The sequence below is a fragment of the Pseudopodoces humilis genome, chromosome 4 (assembly GCF_049639895.1).
Source record: "Pseudopodoces humilis isolate 2021_Gansu_Grassland_sample_001 chromosome 4, ASM4963989v1, whole genome shotgun sequence".
NCBI lineage: Eukaryota > Metazoa > Chordata > Aves > Passeriformes > Paridae > Pseudopodoces > Pseudopodoces humilis.
This window is the reverse complement of record NC_142203.1, coordinates 45,111,197-45,129,216: the sequence shown is the minus strand read 5'-3', so window position 1 is coordinate 45,129,216 and position 18,020 is coordinate 45,111,197. Positions and strand designations below refer to the sequence as shown.

The 18,020-nt window shown below is 36.1% G+C and overlaps 1 protein-coding gene across 3 annotated transcripts in view; it reads right to left on the bottom strand.

Annotated features, from left to right (window-relative positions):
- The window catches only part of BNC2 (basonuclin zinc finger protein 2), a 346,001-nt gene that overhangs the window by 121,685 nt on the left and 206,296 nt on the right, over positions 1–18,020 (bottom strand). For all 3 annotated transcript variants that reach the window (XM_088054204.1, XM_005522665.3, XM_088054203.1), the window contains exon 3: positions 12,423–12,525. In XM_088054204.1, the coding sequence (XP_087910330.1) occupies positions 12,423–12,525 (103 nt within the window). The remainder of the gene's footprint in view (positions 1–12,422; positions 12,526–18,020) is intronic.

The following is an 18,020-nucleotide window of genomic DNA, read 5'->3' as shown; positions in this document are numbered from 1 at the left end:
AATCAACATCTTCATGGGATGGCCTAAAAATACCCTTATGCTTTACTCTGACAACATTCAGTAAAGTAACATTTGTTACTTGTTCACAATTGGTAAATTCCCAATTTCAAGAACTTGTTTAGAAATTTAAGCTGTTAAAAAGGGAGGGTGGAGCAGAAAGGATTGTGCAGAGGACACTAAAGTAGATTGCCTTCAACAATGAAAAATTACTAACAGGGTAATTAGTACAGGAATTAGGAACCTTTCAACAATGTTTTTCCAACTCTGAAGTATCAAACATGCACCATAATAATTGAGAACATTTTAGCTGGAAGAAACCAAAAAAACCCATCTAATCCTACTACCTGAGCACTCCAGGGCTGATCATCAGTTAAACCATATTGAGGGGGCTGTCCGAATGCCTCTGAATCTGGGAGTGTCTTGGGGCATTGACCACCTCTTGAGGAAGTCTGTGGTTTGACCACCCCTCCCATCAAAGAAGTGTTTCCTAATGTCAAGCCTGAACCTCTCCATGTTGGTTTATTCACTCTTTAGGTCCTTGAATAGCAAACAAAATTCCCCAGATTGTAGAGAGACTCTGCTCAGTACAATCTGAAATGTCAAAAAAACTTTGAAATTGTTGCAATGTCAATCTTCAATATTACAGCATCAATATTACAGTCTGCAGTACTCCTATTATGTAATATTTTAGAAAAAAAACAACTTTGGACATCTTTGCAACAAATTAATGAACAAACTTTTATGTTCTATTCATAGTGGGGTTGTTTGTTTTGTTTTTTAATGGTAAAGTAAGGAGGGAAATGTATCTTGTTTATATTTTACTGGAGTTAAATTGAATTTAAGTACAAAGGATACATTAAAATAAGACACAACTTATTCTTAAATTTATCAAAAGACAGAAAACAAAGAAGATATTTTTCTTTTCATCTATACCATGTCCAGTTCACAGGCTCAGCTCTGCAAATTTACTCATTGCCCTTAGACCCCCTCCTTCCCAATATGCAGTGAAAAAGGTCAACCAAATTAAAAGCCTTGCCTCTGAGCAGATTCCATTTTTGCTAAGTAAAAGAAATACAAATATGCAGTGATGAATTTTTTACTTTAGAGGTCTCATACTATTTTTTGAACAGCTACAATAAAAGCATGACATTTTGCCTTTAGTGAATAGAAAAGAATTTAAAATATCCTAATTTTAATGCAATTGGAGTTGTAAATACACTTATCTCTTGCTAATTTTCTGATCCTAGATAAGTATTTTATTAACCTGAGAGGGATGAAAAGCGAAAGGTCTAGGCTGATTTGCCTGGCTGTGTATCTCAGAACACCACAGTCTATAGGCTGCAGTAGGGCATTATGGATCTCATTCCATTTCAGTTTTAGTGTTGGGCTTTCCAATACAACCACTCTGGATTTTCTGCTATGCTCTCTCCCAACTTGCCAAAGAGGAACACCATTGGAGTTCACACAAATACAAATGATACAAAAATTTGTTCAAGAACAGGAAGATGAAAAAAATTATACGTAGTCTGTATCTAGACAATAAAAAGAGCTTTCCAGACATTCATAAAATCTAAATAACTGGGCCACTTTTTGCAGCAAAAGAAACTAAAATTAGAAGACAGATTAAATATACTCTATATATATATATATATAGTACCAGCATAAAATAATTCCATAATACTGTTTGCAACAAGAGTGTGTTGAATGTGGTAAAACAGATACAGTATTATTAATGGCAAAGTCGAGCACTGTAGTTTACTCTTGATTTTAGTGGTGAACATGAACAATTCACAATATTCTTTTTCATCAACCACAGAAAAAAAGAGTAACAAATCCTTAGACTAGGGGCCACTTATTACAAACATAAGAGGCTTTCTAAACTAGCCTCCCTCAGTATGAAAATTTACCACCTCCAACATGGTGCAATGGGATGCATTTTGAAGGCAGAAAAAAGTTGCTCCTCAAAAATATTATGCTTAGAAAGTGACTAAGGACAAGAAAAATTTTCAGGATCTATTGAAAAACTCAAGTATTTTCATGGTTTAGGAAATTATCCCATTCATTCCTGGAGAAATACAGGGGGGACATGACTTATATCAGTGGGTGAACATCCTGAATCAGTCTGAGTACAAATTTCAGGCACAACATAGCACCCTTTTGGATATCTCTTTTTCAGCTTTCTCTTCATTGCTTTCACAATGTATTCCACATAAAAGATAAATGTTCACCAAGATAAAAATCATGGAAGGAGAGTAAGTAAAAAAGTTCTGATTCAAAGGCAAAACCATTTTTTTTTTAATGCCTTTTAATGTATTTAAAAACTAAAAATGGAAACCATTTGCCAAATGCACTGAGTCTCTGACGGAGGGACACATATGTGATCTGCTAATTTACAGCTTGCATGTACAGATGTTCACACTTAGTAAAAGGCTTCTTAATAGCATTTTAAAATTAAACATGTGTTGATAATAGGTGTTCCAAACCCAAACAACACATCAACTAAACTGATATATGTTTTCATGCCTCACCATGCCTCATGCTCTAACAAAACCCCCCCCCAGCATTTCAGTTGCATGTACACAAAATAAATGTTATTAAAAAAAGACTGAATGAAAACTTTCATTAATTTTTCTGTCTATGATCTGATTCCAAGTTAAAATATCTAGAATGCTACTAGGTTTATGTAGCCGAAAGCAGAACCACAGTTTGTTCACAGACGTTGCTTGCTGTCTGCAATTTTTTTATCCCTTTACAAAACTTTGAACCTCATCCAGCTTTGACACACTGCCTCTTCAGTTAATAACTATCAAGTTTCCCCTTGTCTCCTGTCTACTTTTCTTTGAGGCAATTGCGCACTCAGCACCCCGAGATAATAACACACATCTATAAGATAAAAGCAATGGCATTAATGTAATTGTCTGCCTTTCTCTCTTTAGCCTAATCTTTTTTTTCCTTCAGTTTTGACTGCCTCTGTGACACCTGTTTTTGTCTCCTCTGATCCTACGACAGGTTTTCCGCTGACAAGGTTTTTGCCTGACAGAGATTCTGCCAGACAAGAACATAATAAAATATGAAGAACTGCTTGTCAGAGTTTCTGCCAATGTTCACATGAAACGGGGGGGGGGGGAGGAGGGGAGGAAAAAAAAAAAAAGAATTCTGACCTTTTTTTTATAGGGGCCCTGTGCTAGTTGCTTTTGGCCTGTCAGGAAAACAGCTTCCCTGGCCAATTCCTGCAAGCCAAACAGGTGTCTCCTTTATTTTTTCTTTCTGTAGAAAAACATTTTTCTTAGATAGTAGAAAACACGATTGAAAAGGGGAGGAAAAAAAAAAAGGACCAAAAAAGTGCCCCAAATGCTTTCTCCCAGAAATTTAGATTAGATCTAAGTTTTCCCAAATTCTCATAAAGTATCTGGGCTAGAAATTTCCTGCATGGACATAATGACACCTGACTATTGCAACCAGGGTAGGGAAGATGAGACAGAGCCTTTTATCTGGGCTTTGGACCTTGCAGCACTCTCCATCAGTATGTGCATTGGTGCCTACGCAAAAGAGGACTTCAGCTGATTAGTCTTATGATTAGTGATGGAGAAACACATGTAGATCAATCATGTGAACATTCCAACACACAGCTGCTTCTGTGTGTGTTGGTATCAGTAGTGTCCTGTGCTGCAGACAGCAGCTATGGATCACAGTGTCATAGTCTTCATGCACCAATTATGTCCACCAGCCTGGATCCTGAGTCCAGGCTTTCAGACCCCTACTAAAGCTCAGGCCCAGACCTTTGTTCCCCTCCTAAACTACATTGTGGGTGTGTCTGGCTGAAGTCCTGTCTTCTAGATTACCCTGAGACTCACGTTACAGCCCGGTCTGCTAACCCAGCTTTGGCCCCACCTTTTTTTGTTCTGATTGAAGCCTGTGGATGGACCCTTGACCTGACTATACTCCGTTGCCGTGCCTGAGATTGTCCATGGACACAGTTACCAGCTTCTCATTCAGTCTACCATGGTCAGACAATAAGGAATTGTGCTCACAGTGCAGACATGGTCAGTGTTCTCATTGCCTTTGACTACTGGCTCAGAACTTTTGGTTGGACAGTCTACTTTTGCTGCTTCCAGACACATGGATTGATGATGTCATTGTTGAAATCTAGAATCTATAATGGTAGATGCTAAATTAATAATCTCTTTCTATTGTTTTGATTAGTCATTCAACTTTGAAGTTTCCTGTCTCTTGTCTCCAAAATGAAATGTCCCCCTCCTATCAGCCATTAACACCTTCTTAAAACTATTGTTTCCCTTAATAATGGTAAGATGGGGTTTAATATGTATCTTAATCATCCTAACATCATTTGATTGACATACTATACACAGCAAGAATAAGCATATTTGTCAGTCCCAAACTGTGGTCTGTATTTGGAGGATTTCCATCTTAATCCTAATGTGCCTCAATTCCATTAACTGTGATCCACAGTTTTACAGAAATTCCAGGTGGGAAGGGATTTCTACAGATTGTCTGGTGCAGTCTTCTAATGCAAGCAGGGCTTTAGATTAGTTGGCTCTGCCAAGATGTGTCCTTAAACAGGGGGGTGGGGGTGAGATTCCACCTCTTCTCAGGCAACCTCTTCCATCTTTTATGCAGCCTTGAAAACTGTAATGAAAATGCAATAGGCACTGCCCACCTGCTAATATCGTTCTGTTCAAATGGTGTCATAGATGTATTTCACAAAGGCAAGCCAAGACCATGGTGGTGTTTCAGTTTAGGGTGTAACTCTGGTTCAAGCCTATGAAATGCTCTCCCATATGTGCTAAGCCATCTCAGTTTTTCCAGGAAAACCTGCTGTCTTAAGGCTGCTGACAGCTGAAGGTCTTCAGTCCCTGGGAAGACTGGTTCATAAAACTAGTTCTACCATTCATACACATCAGTCTTACCCATCCCAATTCATGTACTCTGACCACTTCACAAAGCTCCTGTTAAAGATACTTCAGAAAAATTGACTGTAATCAATTAGAATACAATTAGAAAAGTCTCTGAGGCTCATGTTGTACATTTCTTCTGCTATCTCTTCTCTTTCTAAAATCCAGATGGAAATGGGATAATTGAGTAACACTACTGTCTGCTAAATTAATCTGGGGCAAGTGTCCTCATAATGCTATAGCTCAAAATGAAACTCCTCCTAGTAGGTAAAAAAAAGTTTTTCCTTTCAATTTCACATTTGCAAAAGAGAAAGCTAAAGTTACCCATGGTATTATCATTTAAACATCCGAAAGTATGGATTTTTTATTCTTGCAGTCAAATCCTATTTTAACCTTATGAAACTATATGAAATGAAGTAGTAGGGTTTGTTTCATTTAGAGCTGTTTCAATTTGTGCTCTGCTTAACCTAGTGAACTCTAGTTAATTAGGATGTTCCTATAAACAATTAAGCTTCTTGTAGGATCATTAAGAAGATATAAAAATTTATGATGTAATAAACTGTAATAAAATGATAAAGTGGTTAGCACATCACAGCAATTCATGAGCAGCAGCATAGGTGTTAAAAGAGACAAGTGAGCAGGTACTGTCACCTAAACATTCTGAAGTGGATGCATCTTACAGAAGACTACCACTGTTTCCCTACAAACCTGAACTCTCATGTCTCACAAAATTTATCCTGCTCATTTGGGAATCAAACAGCAATCACCATACACTCTATTGCTCCCATCTGAAGCTATGCCATGTAGTGGACTTGTTATCATCACATGTAAATGGCTCACGATCATGGATTTCACTGACTACCTTTCCAAAAGGCAGCCTCTACTGTGGCTGAAAAGAAGAATTCCTGGTGTTAATTTAAAGTCATTGTTTTAATAACCTTTGCTCCATCTTGCACACAGCAAGTCTATTTGTTTCCTTCTGGAGTCTCTCCTTAAGAAAAAAGGGTAAGATATCATTGCCTGAGACATCTCCTAGAATTCTGTCCCATGTTATTGGGTGTGCTAAATGAGATTAAACCTTCTCTCTAAAATGTAAATACAATAATGATGAGCACTCAAATAACAATATCTTGAACCTTTGAAATACTTCTAGTCTAAACATCTATGGACATTTTATGGCTAGTCAAGGGCAATCATAATTTTAAAAAGTGTATTTCAGAGTTGCCAATTAGTATCTGATGATATTAATGACAATTCTGTGAAAGCATAAAGTGTGATCACTAATTTAAAAGCCTTTCAGAAAATAAAAAGTTCACAATGAGGAAAGATTTGATTTTTAGTTGTGGATATAGGCCAACCCAGCAGAAACAGGCACTGTGCTTCAGAATGAGTCACAGCCTGTTTAGGGCTAACCAAACACTCAGTCAGCCCCTAGCTGAATGCTTAATGCCTGGTCAGCTGTAATCTCACCTGACTATGTCCAAAGGATATTGGCTTATTCAAACCCAGGAATGTAAGCCAATGAAGTTGGGTAGAAGTGGAAAGGTCTAACTTCTTCCTGAATAAGTTAAGATATCCTCGGGGTGGTAGCGAAGAAGAGAAAATATTTTAAACTGAACAGATTCCGAGGGAAATCAAAGACATACATGTGTGAACATATGTAGAGTAGAGTCTGTGTTTTACCTCTCGGGAAAACATTACTTGACACCTGAGGGTGTCAAATTTGCATGAGGATTAAACTCTTGACCATATGGTTATGTAAGTATCAGCTAAATACAAGGACGAAAAAGAAGGCTTCTTATTTGTTCTTGGGGCATCTAAACATATTTCTTTCCTGTCATTTCTGTCTTACAAACTTTTGAAACAATACTATTTGTCTTGGATGCCCTAATATCTGGATTTGGTTTCACCTCAGCTTGACTTGCACCAAGGGTGATAGCAGTGTAACGCAAAGCAAACACTACATCACATCATTCCTAGCAGTGTGACAGGCTTTAAAACCAGACACTGGGTCAGAGTGCCCACAAGATAACAGAGAACATTTTCTCTGTACTTCATTGGCTGCTTTGCAAAATTCTGCTAAAGGGAAGCATAAAGGAATGGCATAGGAAGAAGGAGGGCACTTAAAAAAGTATTTACCAGTAATGAAGGTTAATCTTGAAAGGTTCCTGGAAGCAACTCAGTAATGAAAAATAAGCCTCCACCTTGAGGGTCAGAAGAAACTTATAATAGATGGATTAAAATGATCTTGTCAGTAAAAGGCAGGAAAAGCCAGACTACACCTAAAACAGTTTTAGTTTAAAAGTCATGAATAACTAGCTTTCATTATCAATGAGCTGCAGAGAATTACTTTGCCAAAAATCTAAATAATAACTTATTAAAAAAATTTTTTCTCAAGTAATTTTAAAGCATTTCAAATAATTAAATAAATTTAATAGAATGAAACAACTGTATTTGATATTATAAATTGTGATGATTTTTATATCCTATCGGACAATACAGAAATAATCCAATTACTTTACTAGTCAACTATAATTACATTACTTTTTTTTTTTTTTTTTTTTTTAAATTCACTCTTTGTTTAAAAATCTCAGTTATTAAGCTCAATTATTAAGTAAAGAACAGCATGGCAATTCTGCCAGCTTTTAGAGAGACTCTAAGATCAGTGACATTTCTTTTTTTATTTTGTTAGGGATTGTCTTTGATTTTGGAAACCTGGATTTCTTTCACTTAACATCTTTGGACCGAGACAAATACAGGAATTCAGATGAACTTTATTTCAACATAGCATTCATTCCCATTTCACTCCCATGCAGTTCACATTTAAATTCTAAACCTTCTTCCTAGATCAAGTCCTTTCAGGAACTTTGGGGTAAGGGAGAGATGTGATTTCTAAAATTTCCACTCTGTTCTTCTGTTTCTTCTCTTTATTTATTTCCACCTATGGTTCTTTCCTTTTGTTTTTATTTCATTTCTTTTAGGTGAAAATTTCATGGCCTACCATGTAGAAATTCAGAAAACTCAACCACTCTAAATGAAGTAGTCACAGTCATGTTATGCATCTGATTTTATGACGTTGTCCATTTTCTAATGGAGATTGCTTACATTCTTAGTCTCATTAACAGCAAGCTAGAACCTGCATTCAAATACTAGTATAGCACCAGAAAACTTCCTTTGCAAGGGGAAATTGGAACTCACATGGCAAGTCTCTGAGTATGACTCTTCTCTGCATAGCAGCTTTTAGTCCAAAAAATAGTGGATGGGCCTTATGGGCCAAAATCTACTAATTAATGTTATTTTGTCTTTTTTATTAGAACCAAACAGAACTTAATCTCAAAGTTACTGGAGAGAACATCTGACCAAACCTTATATGGGGCTGTATGTGGCATTACCATACTTTAGAGAGGTGTCAAACCTTACTTGAAAGAATAGCTGAGCTCTGAAGTGCACTGATTGGCATGATGCAAATGAAAAGATAACAAAGATCGTTTTCTAATGGAAATGTAGACTAAGGCCTACAGTTTTCTAGAAGAGGGGAAAACAAAAAAGAGAGAGACAAAGAAGGGGGAGAGCAAAAATGTTTAGAGGATATTTAATTTCCTAAAGTAGATTGAGTAGATTGAGTAGTAGAATGTAAAATTCTGCTGGTCCAAATACGCACAGTTTATCAGAAACATGGTGTTGCTCTCTTAGTTTTACCAGTGACTCATTTCAGAGTAAAAAACCTGTTATTTCTAATTTTCTGATTGTATCTGAAACAAGATGACAGTGATTTCACACAAACTTAGTAGTATTACTATACTGTGGGGGTTTGTTTTGTTTTGTTTGTTTGATTGTTTTTTGGGTTTTTTTGGTGGGGATATTGAAACTAAAGTGAGTAGAATGAATATCAGAAATAATAGCTTTAGTCCACTGTAACTTATGTCACCTTAGCACATTTTTTTGGAGCAATGCTGTTATGAGAGTAGGTAAGATTGCACTTGATTGATACTATATTGGGTCTTTTGATCTGTTGGACAAAATATAATAAGAGTATTTCTGCTAGCAGTATGGTAGTTGTTATTCTGACATCAATGACAAGTACAAAAGACAAAATTCAAAGTCAGTGAAATCAACATCTTTTTACTGCAGACTTGCTTAATTTCTTTCCTCATAGACTAAGATACTTCAGTTAGAGGAAATGCATGGCAAATAGAGTGGGTTTTTTTTTATTATTTCCAATAAAGTTTCAGTGATATTTTGTGCTAAAGAGAGTAAAATGTCATGAGTATCTTCACAGGATAAAATAGCAGGAGAACAAACCAAGTGCTCAAGTATTATTTTTTATAGTCACCTAAATACCATATTATTTAAAAGCCACAAAATACCAATTTCCTGTGTTAAAATAAATTCTCCTTAAAAAATTGACTGTAAAGATTCTAATGAGATTTTACTTTCCATATGAATTATAGAAAGTATCTTTACCATTAAAAAAAAAAAAGTCAGGACAGACTTTATCTGTTTGACTGCTTAATTTAAGAAATGGCTTATCCAATTTAAACCATTTAATTTTTGGGTTGAAAAATAAATAAAAAATGAAATGTCCCCAACCTGACAAGATAAAATCCAGGCTTAAGCTGAAAAAAAATGAAAATAGTCTAGTCACCCAAATACCTTAAAATATTCAGACTAACCCACACTCCATGATGCACAGTAGTACTTGATAATGCTGCTATGCTCCATGCAGCTTTTGGCTTTGGCCTTAAAAACACTGATGGTAGGATTGCCACTGTAGTACAGGGGTCAAACTTTGGTAAGCTGAACTATCAACAACAGAAACGTTTATCTGGCCACAAAACTACCTTCCAATGTGTTCATGTAATTGCAATCCTACTTTTGGCAGCTCCAGACAGGTGTATCTGAACATGTAGGAAGCCTTTCTTTCAAGATGTGTGCAGTTTATTTTAGATGAGTGGGGGAACACATGAGAATGGAAGCAGGAGAGAAGAGAAAGGCCAGCAGTTGCTAAGTGCAACAGTACAGTGGTGGCTGTATGCCCTTTTCTCCTCCCTCTATGAATTCCAGTGTTTTAAATGCCAGCTATTAAAATGAATTAACTCCATACTGATTAGTCAAGTGCAGCATGAGTAGACTGCAGTTCTAAGCTATTTCTTGATCTACTCAGTTAATTATGATTCTAGGTTATCAGAACTGAATAAGCACAGTACTTCCTGTTGGAAACGCCTATTCTTTGATAATTGCATTCAGTAAAGCACTACATCATCTGTCAAGGAACTGAGTTTAAATTCATTAATAAAAAACATAAGGAAACCCTTTAATTAAAGCAGCAGGAAATACTCTTTGCTTTCAAGGAACAACTTCTGAAAGTACTGTGCTAACAGTTTTAAAGTAAAAGACTTCTGAACTGGAAGCTGATTTTAGACATTTTGAAATCCAAGTGATACAGTACAGTGAATTCATCTGTGTCCTGAATGTTGCCCTCAAAATCCTCAAAGACAACTAAGATCAAGAATTGAAGCAGATACATCATTGTCTCCAGAAGATAATATACAAGACCAAGCTTGATGTGTGTGATATATCCGACTTGATATATCTGACTTGTCTCACTCTGCCAAAAAATGTAAATACTCCAGATAAATGTACACAAAGTACACTCAAAAAAAAAAAAGAAAAAAAAAAAAAGGAAAAAAAAAGAAAGAGCATTTTTCACTTGTCACAATAGCAAAATAAACACTTTCTAATAATATATAGCTGTATTAAGTTTCCTATTGGAATGTTAAGCACACAGGAATGGGAGCAGGTGATGTATCCCAAATCATCACATTCAGCTTTCAACTTTCTGGATTTTTAAAACAGGGACATTTCCATTGCATACACTGTGGTAATCTCAGATTGCTGTCATAATATTCTGATTTTGAATTCAATCACTTCACAGAGAAGAATCATTTCACTGGGAGAAAAATCTGATTATTCTCTTCCAAAATCTTCCAAAATGTACTCATGAAAAAGAAAATTTAGGATGTCCATGTGCCAGAATCTAAGTGCTAGACTCTCAGTTTCTATTGCTCATCAGGAGGACACCCTGGAAAAGCACCCTGGAAGCACTGGACAGTGCTTCCCTATCTTCTGATCAGCACAACCTCAGATGCTGATTCTACACAAAACCTCAAGAATGCCTGAACTATACAAATTTTGTGAAGTTTAGTGATTCTTCCAAGAAATGTGAATCTGGTATTTCAGTGACTGAACGTAATTTTCTGGGAAATAAGAATTACAAAGATAAACTATGTCCCTAGATAATCTAGTAGATGAAAACTTGCAGTCAGCTACCAGATGTGGGGGGCTAGGGCACTTCTAGGCAATCTGGAGGCAATGTTGGGCAGTGACACAGGATTGCATGGTACCTGCATACCTGTTTCTTTTTCCATACATGTGAATAAAAACTTCTCTGTCAAACTGAGCTGTTGCATTTTTTGATGCATTTTTTGCTATGTCAGCATACCCAAGCAGAAAATCAAACAGACACAAACTAAATAAATAGAGATCAAGTGTACCTTAGGAGGAAAGTACTAACCTTTCACCCAAGGTCTCATCAAAATAAAATCAAATTCACAGAATATAAGCCCCTAAATGTCTGGAAGAAGTGGGGAACGAGGGCTGTGCTTGCTTAGATGCCTATAGTCTAGATCATGAGAAGAAAACTTCAACAGCCATTGTTTCCACACGTATAGTAATCTTTCTCTTCCCCCCCCCCCAACCCCTCCCTATTTTTCTTTCATTAAATCTTTTTTGGTATCCTCCTTATTTGCCTTCTAATGGTGTATACATCTCTCTCCTACTCTCTCATGCTAATTCAATAATGACTACGAAGATAAAAATCCCTTCCAAGAACATGAAGTAGAAAAGGATAAATAAAATTTAAGGGGTTTATGTGTATTTTTACACCTTTCATGCCTTTCATGCCTGATTTGGGAATTCTAATCCTTCCTTTCTTTATTAAGACACTTAAACATGGGAAGAGAGATTCAACACACAAATCACATATGCATACTTTCTCTGTCATACAGGATACACTCTCAACATGAGAGCTGAATGTTTGACTCTGGTAAATTTGAATCTCCATTTGGCCCCATGACTTACTGGCTGATGCTTTGCAATACAAACTCTGCTGTGCAACCATACTATAAACTTTTTGCCTTTCTGTTAAGCTTGACTAGAACTACATTTTTTTCTGGAGTCTAGAATATTCTTTTGAGCTGTACACAAGCTTTTGAACACCAGTGGTACTTGAAGCTATTGCCAGAGTAACAGACTCTAACTTTTACACTCTAAATTGCTGTAAAATAAGCATGTGCATGCACACACATGCACAAACCCAGATTGTGCACACATGCATAGGTAGACAAATCGCTACCACTATTGTCTGTATCAATACAGTTCTTATTATTTAAAGATACTGGTAAAGATGGAAAGAATTGTAAAAACAATCCCAGAATAGATATTTCTTACCATGTGCCACCCAGCCATGTTTACACTGATCACAGGTTCTCAGGTTAATCTTCCCTGGCTGAAAACATTCACATGTGCAATTTACCAGTGTACAGCGGATGGCCTGGAAAAAGAAACAGAAAAAACATGTTAATGTATTTCTTCCTGCTTGTACAAATTTGTTGTGGTGGGTGGAATGATATTAACTGAATAGCAAAACCCAGCTGCCTAACATTCAACGCCTTGCTCCTTTTATAAATAGAAATTAATTTTCTTTCAAAAATATATGGCAGTATGTCCCATGGAGATGAATATGTTCCTAAAATCTTTTTAAGATTTGCTCTATTTTCTTTAGGGGGAAAAAAAAAGTTTTAAAATGATGCTGTAGGGGTTCCACAAATATCCTGGTCTTATATTGTCTTCATGAAGAAAGTTACTAGTGACGTCTTACCATAGGACCATACCTGTTTCAAATCCAGATAAAAATTAGGAAACAAAAACATATGGAAAGGAAAACTACAAATATATTTCTCCTTCCTCCATGGAATCCAAAGGCTGGTTTTAAATTTTCTGGGGTTCACTTAAGACACAACTCTGCTGCAAAAGGAAGTAATGGATTTTATGTTTTCCCAAAACAATAAAATGATAAAGGTACAAGAATAGGGCTGGTTAAAAAAGCATCCTGTAACTTGCCTTTACATCTTTCACTTTCTCCAATATCTAGAATAGCCTTTTACCTCTTAACACTCCTCATTTGTTAAACATGTATTTCTCTATTTCAAAAGTACCAATGGTAAAACTCCAGTCCCATGCAGAGATCTCAAATATGCTTAATAATACACCTACCTTAATAATACACTTTCTCATCTTCCTTTTTAGAATTATTTCAAAAATTACACAGGTTTACTTTGACAAGGGCTAGCTACAGCCACAGAAAAGTGAATATAAATTGGATGAGACTCTTTCTAATATAACAGACATATGTTTTTAAATAGTGTAGAAGATGACCTGTGCACTTCAAACTGCTACTAATAAATTTATGGCATGCATTTAGATGTAATTTGCATGGAGATTTCTGAGACAGAGAGGCTTATTCTGATCATTCACAGATTAACAATCTACTGTAACTACCAGAGCTGCCAGGAAAAGATATCTCTATAGATTTAGATGCAATCAATGATTACTTGGGGGCTAAGGTGGGGGAAGGGTTCTTGGTACGCATTGCCACAGAGATACTGAAGAATTATGAAGACTCTTGTCTTTCTCTAAGAATTAATACACACACTCACACATATTTTCCATACTGAAAATAATATCTGAACTGTAGTGACTTGAAAAAAATTACATTCAGAATTAGCTTGGCCTGACTAAGCTCATTGGCTGCTGACAATGAAAAAGCCTCAAAATTATTTTAAATGGTAGATTTATTTATTTATCTGAATCAGACAAATGTAAACAATTTATCAGACAGTGTAAAGACATTTATAGTTCATGGATACACTTAATATCTGCATTTCTCTGACAAATTTCTGCTACAAGAGTCCTCTATTCTTCTTATCCTATCTGCTCCTTTATAACCTTTTACTTTCAAAAACCTAGTGGGGAAAAAAAAAATCCTGCTCTATTATGCCTGACACTTCAGGGCCTCAGTCCCAATGTCACCTGTCCAATTACTCATTAGTCAGGTTATAAAACACTGCTCTATGGATGTGTGATTAAAAGAATTAGTAATATGAAATATAATGGTACCAAAGAAGTGCTGACTGTGCAGGAATAATATATGTGTTTGTGGGTCATGAGGAAAAAAAACCCTGGAAGGTCCTGTTTCATGTTCAATAGTGTATTGACCTGGCAATATATCAGGACTACACTGGTCAGTAATGGTGTTCTTTTGCTAATATGTTCATTAATTAATGAACTCAGTAATTAATTGTACTGCAAGAAGGAGGTCTTTCAAGATGGTATTCTTACTTTACAGTAGAAGATTTTCTCACATTCACCACTTATTTCATATCTCTGCGGGAATGTGACATACATTGGTTGTATTTGATGATATTTTGATTTGTTCATGTGTCATTTACAGTACATGTAAGAGGTGTAATATAGTGCAGTACATGTACTAGATGAAACTGACATTTGGAAGAGTTGCTTTATTAAGGCTCATCAGCATTTCCATTACAACCCTATCCACTTTTGGCCTAGAGGTCAACAGTTTGCCTGTAAAAATTTGATTCAGCTTGAACCTGAAATAGAGTGTTGCAGCTTAAGAGTAAGTTTTATTACACCCATTCAAAAATTATCCATTTAGCCACTATAGATTATAAACTGGGGGGAAAAGTTTAGAGGTTACATGTTTCTTTTCCTCTTCTCTGAGTTAAAGAGAGTATTGATGATGTAAAGTGTTGAACTGGTTAATTAGTATGATTTCTATCTTTCGCACATATTGCCCAAAGAATTACCCAAATCTTTCAGAAACATGAAAACAACAGCTTTTTCGCCCAATAAATAAATCTGGAAAGTCTTCAAAAAGAGCTATGCATTTTTATAAGTTAATATTGATTGGCATGAAAAAAATCAAAACATAATTAGCATGGCCAAAATATTCAGCCCAGCCTTAATTGGCTGCTTTTTCTGCCAAGGGTGTTTGTTGATGCCAGTTTGTAATTTGGTTTCAATAGTTTCCCATTCCACCACAGAGAATCCCATGCATACTTCTGAATGATGAGGATTACCCCTCAAGCTGCAAGATGATCATTTAGGACTGGAAATACTCATTCTAATTCATGTTCTGGCAATGATCTTGGGCAAAATTTTGTTAGTCTGATGCCTACATTCCCTAAACAACAGCTAGACACAATGACATTGAGAGTTGCCAGGGCAGATGCAACACAAATTTGGAGCCATTCTATGATAGTAGAGGCTACTGAAAGTCTCAAATAGAATTTTATCTTTATTTCAAAGATTAATTTTGAACTTTACTTAGTTAATTCAGAATTATTGTAACTACCTGAGATCACTGCAATACCCAACACAAAGCCAATGTAACTCAGTGACAGGAAGATTCAAGATACTGAAAACAGTGTGTGATCCTACGCACAGGCTTGGAACGTTAACATTCATTAACGTGAAAGAAAGTAGTGTGCTTGAAGACCTTGACAATGCAACCAGCAAATTCACTGAGCCTTGCAAAGATATGCATCACAATTATGAACAGTATTTTTCAACTGTTTTCCAATACTAAACTTGGGAATAGAAGTCACTGACAGCTTGTGCACCAGGCTCAGGAATGCCAGAAGGGCAGCTGAAGGTGAATGTGGCATAGATTAACCTGAGAACCCAAAATTTTAATGCAGACCTCCCCAGCAGCAGGATTTTAAGGTACAGTAGCTCGTGTTCTTGTAGGTACCTGTGAAGGTTAGTATATCTGTGGTTAGACGTCTGGTACTGCTTAATTTTAAAGGGGTGGGGTGGGAAGTGGGGTTAATAAAAAAAGATACTGGATGTAGCAGCTGTATATTGCAACCATTGTTCCAACCTGTTCGTTAAATGTAGGTATAAAAATCCAAGGGTGTACCAATGTTAGAAGTTTGCCAAAATGTGCTTCTAAAAGAGTTTAATTAGGCATTCCACAAGTCATGCATTGTAATTCTGCCTTCCCATGATTTTGATAAAATGTTTATGCAATGGGACTTTGCATATTATACTATTTTCTAGGGAAAGAAACAGAAATTTTCCCTGACTGAGATCTTCCTCAGGAGCTTCCCCAAGACAGCCAGAAGGAAAACAGAAGGAAAAGTGAATAGTGAAAGGAATTCTAAAATCAGCAGACAGTCTCCCACATATTAGCTGATAGGCAACCACGTATTTAGATGACAACTTGCAGGTTAACACCTTAAGTACACAACAAAACATGGTTTCCTACATTCCTCAAAACATGCATGCTGTTATATTTTTACCATGTCAATGGCTGCAGTTAGCAGGAATTCTCAGGCATTTTTTTACATCCCTTTCACTGAGTTCCTAATGTAATGCTTCTTGTATTTCTGTCAAAATTTCAGTGGCCCTTGAGGACCTATGCAGGAAATGGACTGGACTTCGGCAGAATAATTTAAAACAGTTTATACTGCTGATTCCTTAAATCCTAAAATTTTTAAATTGACATTGAGAAATATGCAATGCAGCTCTCTTTGAGATCTTTCTGTAAAGCATAATGCAAAAAGAAAGGAACTTCGCCTAATACTAAAGCATGATGCCAGTAAACCTATGCAGAAGTTAGTATGATTATTAAAAGATCTGACTAAAAGACCTGACTTCTCTGGGTTTCTCTCAGACCAAGGATGTTAATTTAATACTATTTGAGTGATTTTATTACATCTAAGAAGTAAATATAATTCACATGTTAATAGAAATAGCTATAGCAGTAATGAAAAGATAAATCTTTCTGGCCATTTTGCAGAGCTTCCAAGAGATCAGAGTCAATAAGCTACTATGAAAGGAATAACAGTGTGGGAGAAGGAGAACATGTGAAAAACAGATATGGTTCCTTCTCTGGAGTACTTATAAGTGATCACAAAAGATGGAGGCAGTTTTAAATGACACAACATTCTGGAGAGACAGGTAAGTTTTGCAACAAAACTTCATAATGTAACTCGTGATGAGGCTTCAAGGGCTCAGTGAAGTTGAACAGCACCTTACTGAAGTCTCAACCACATCTTTCTATGCAGTGGCAGTATTAACAGAGTCTTATTCCTAACGTCCTTGCCTCACTTTTCTCAAGTGCAAAAAGGTATTTAAAAAGTGTTTTCTTTCCACATCTATATCACTGTGCACCTGAATACATAATGGAGTCAACTATACTCATTTTCTGCATTGATGTTCCATCTACCTATCCCACAGAGCTCACACAATCTAAATCCAGTGTTACCAGCCACAGAAGCATGAGGCTTGAGGATAATTTGTTCCTGTGAAATCTTTTTAGTGAGTCTGCAAACCAGCAAGCAAGTGCATAAGGGCAGTTCTTGACAGCTGCATTAAAATCAGTAAGACTGTGTGAGTACGCACTCTACACGAATGTGTTAGTTAGCAAAGATGCCATGGGTTTTAAACACATACACACATACACATAAGTATACTTGAAATTTAGATTTTGTATAAAGGCAATTCACAAGTTCCATGTATTTTGTAATACAGGCAAGAACTTTCCATATTTAATGACAGAATAAATAATCTCATTTATGTTTTTAAAACTAATAGTAGTTCGAGTATTGTGTATCAATGAATTAAATATTTGCGTGAAATTATGAAAAGTGTTAGAAGCAAAAAGCAGTTTTTGCAGCTCATGTCTCACTTTTAAGAGAAACCCAAACACATGTTAAATTAACATTTTCTATCCATTGTCTAACAGTTTTACTCCCTATTGCAAATGAAAATAAAATAATTTTGAACTAATATTTTATTGAAAGTAAATAACACTCAGGAGAACAATTTGAAGCCATCATACAGTAGATGATCTTGAGACATGACACTAAAATAACGAGTAAGACTAATGAGAAACACAGGGATCCACTCTTGTTTTGCTGTGTGTTCATTCATGACAGAATAGGTTATGAAGTAGAAGAC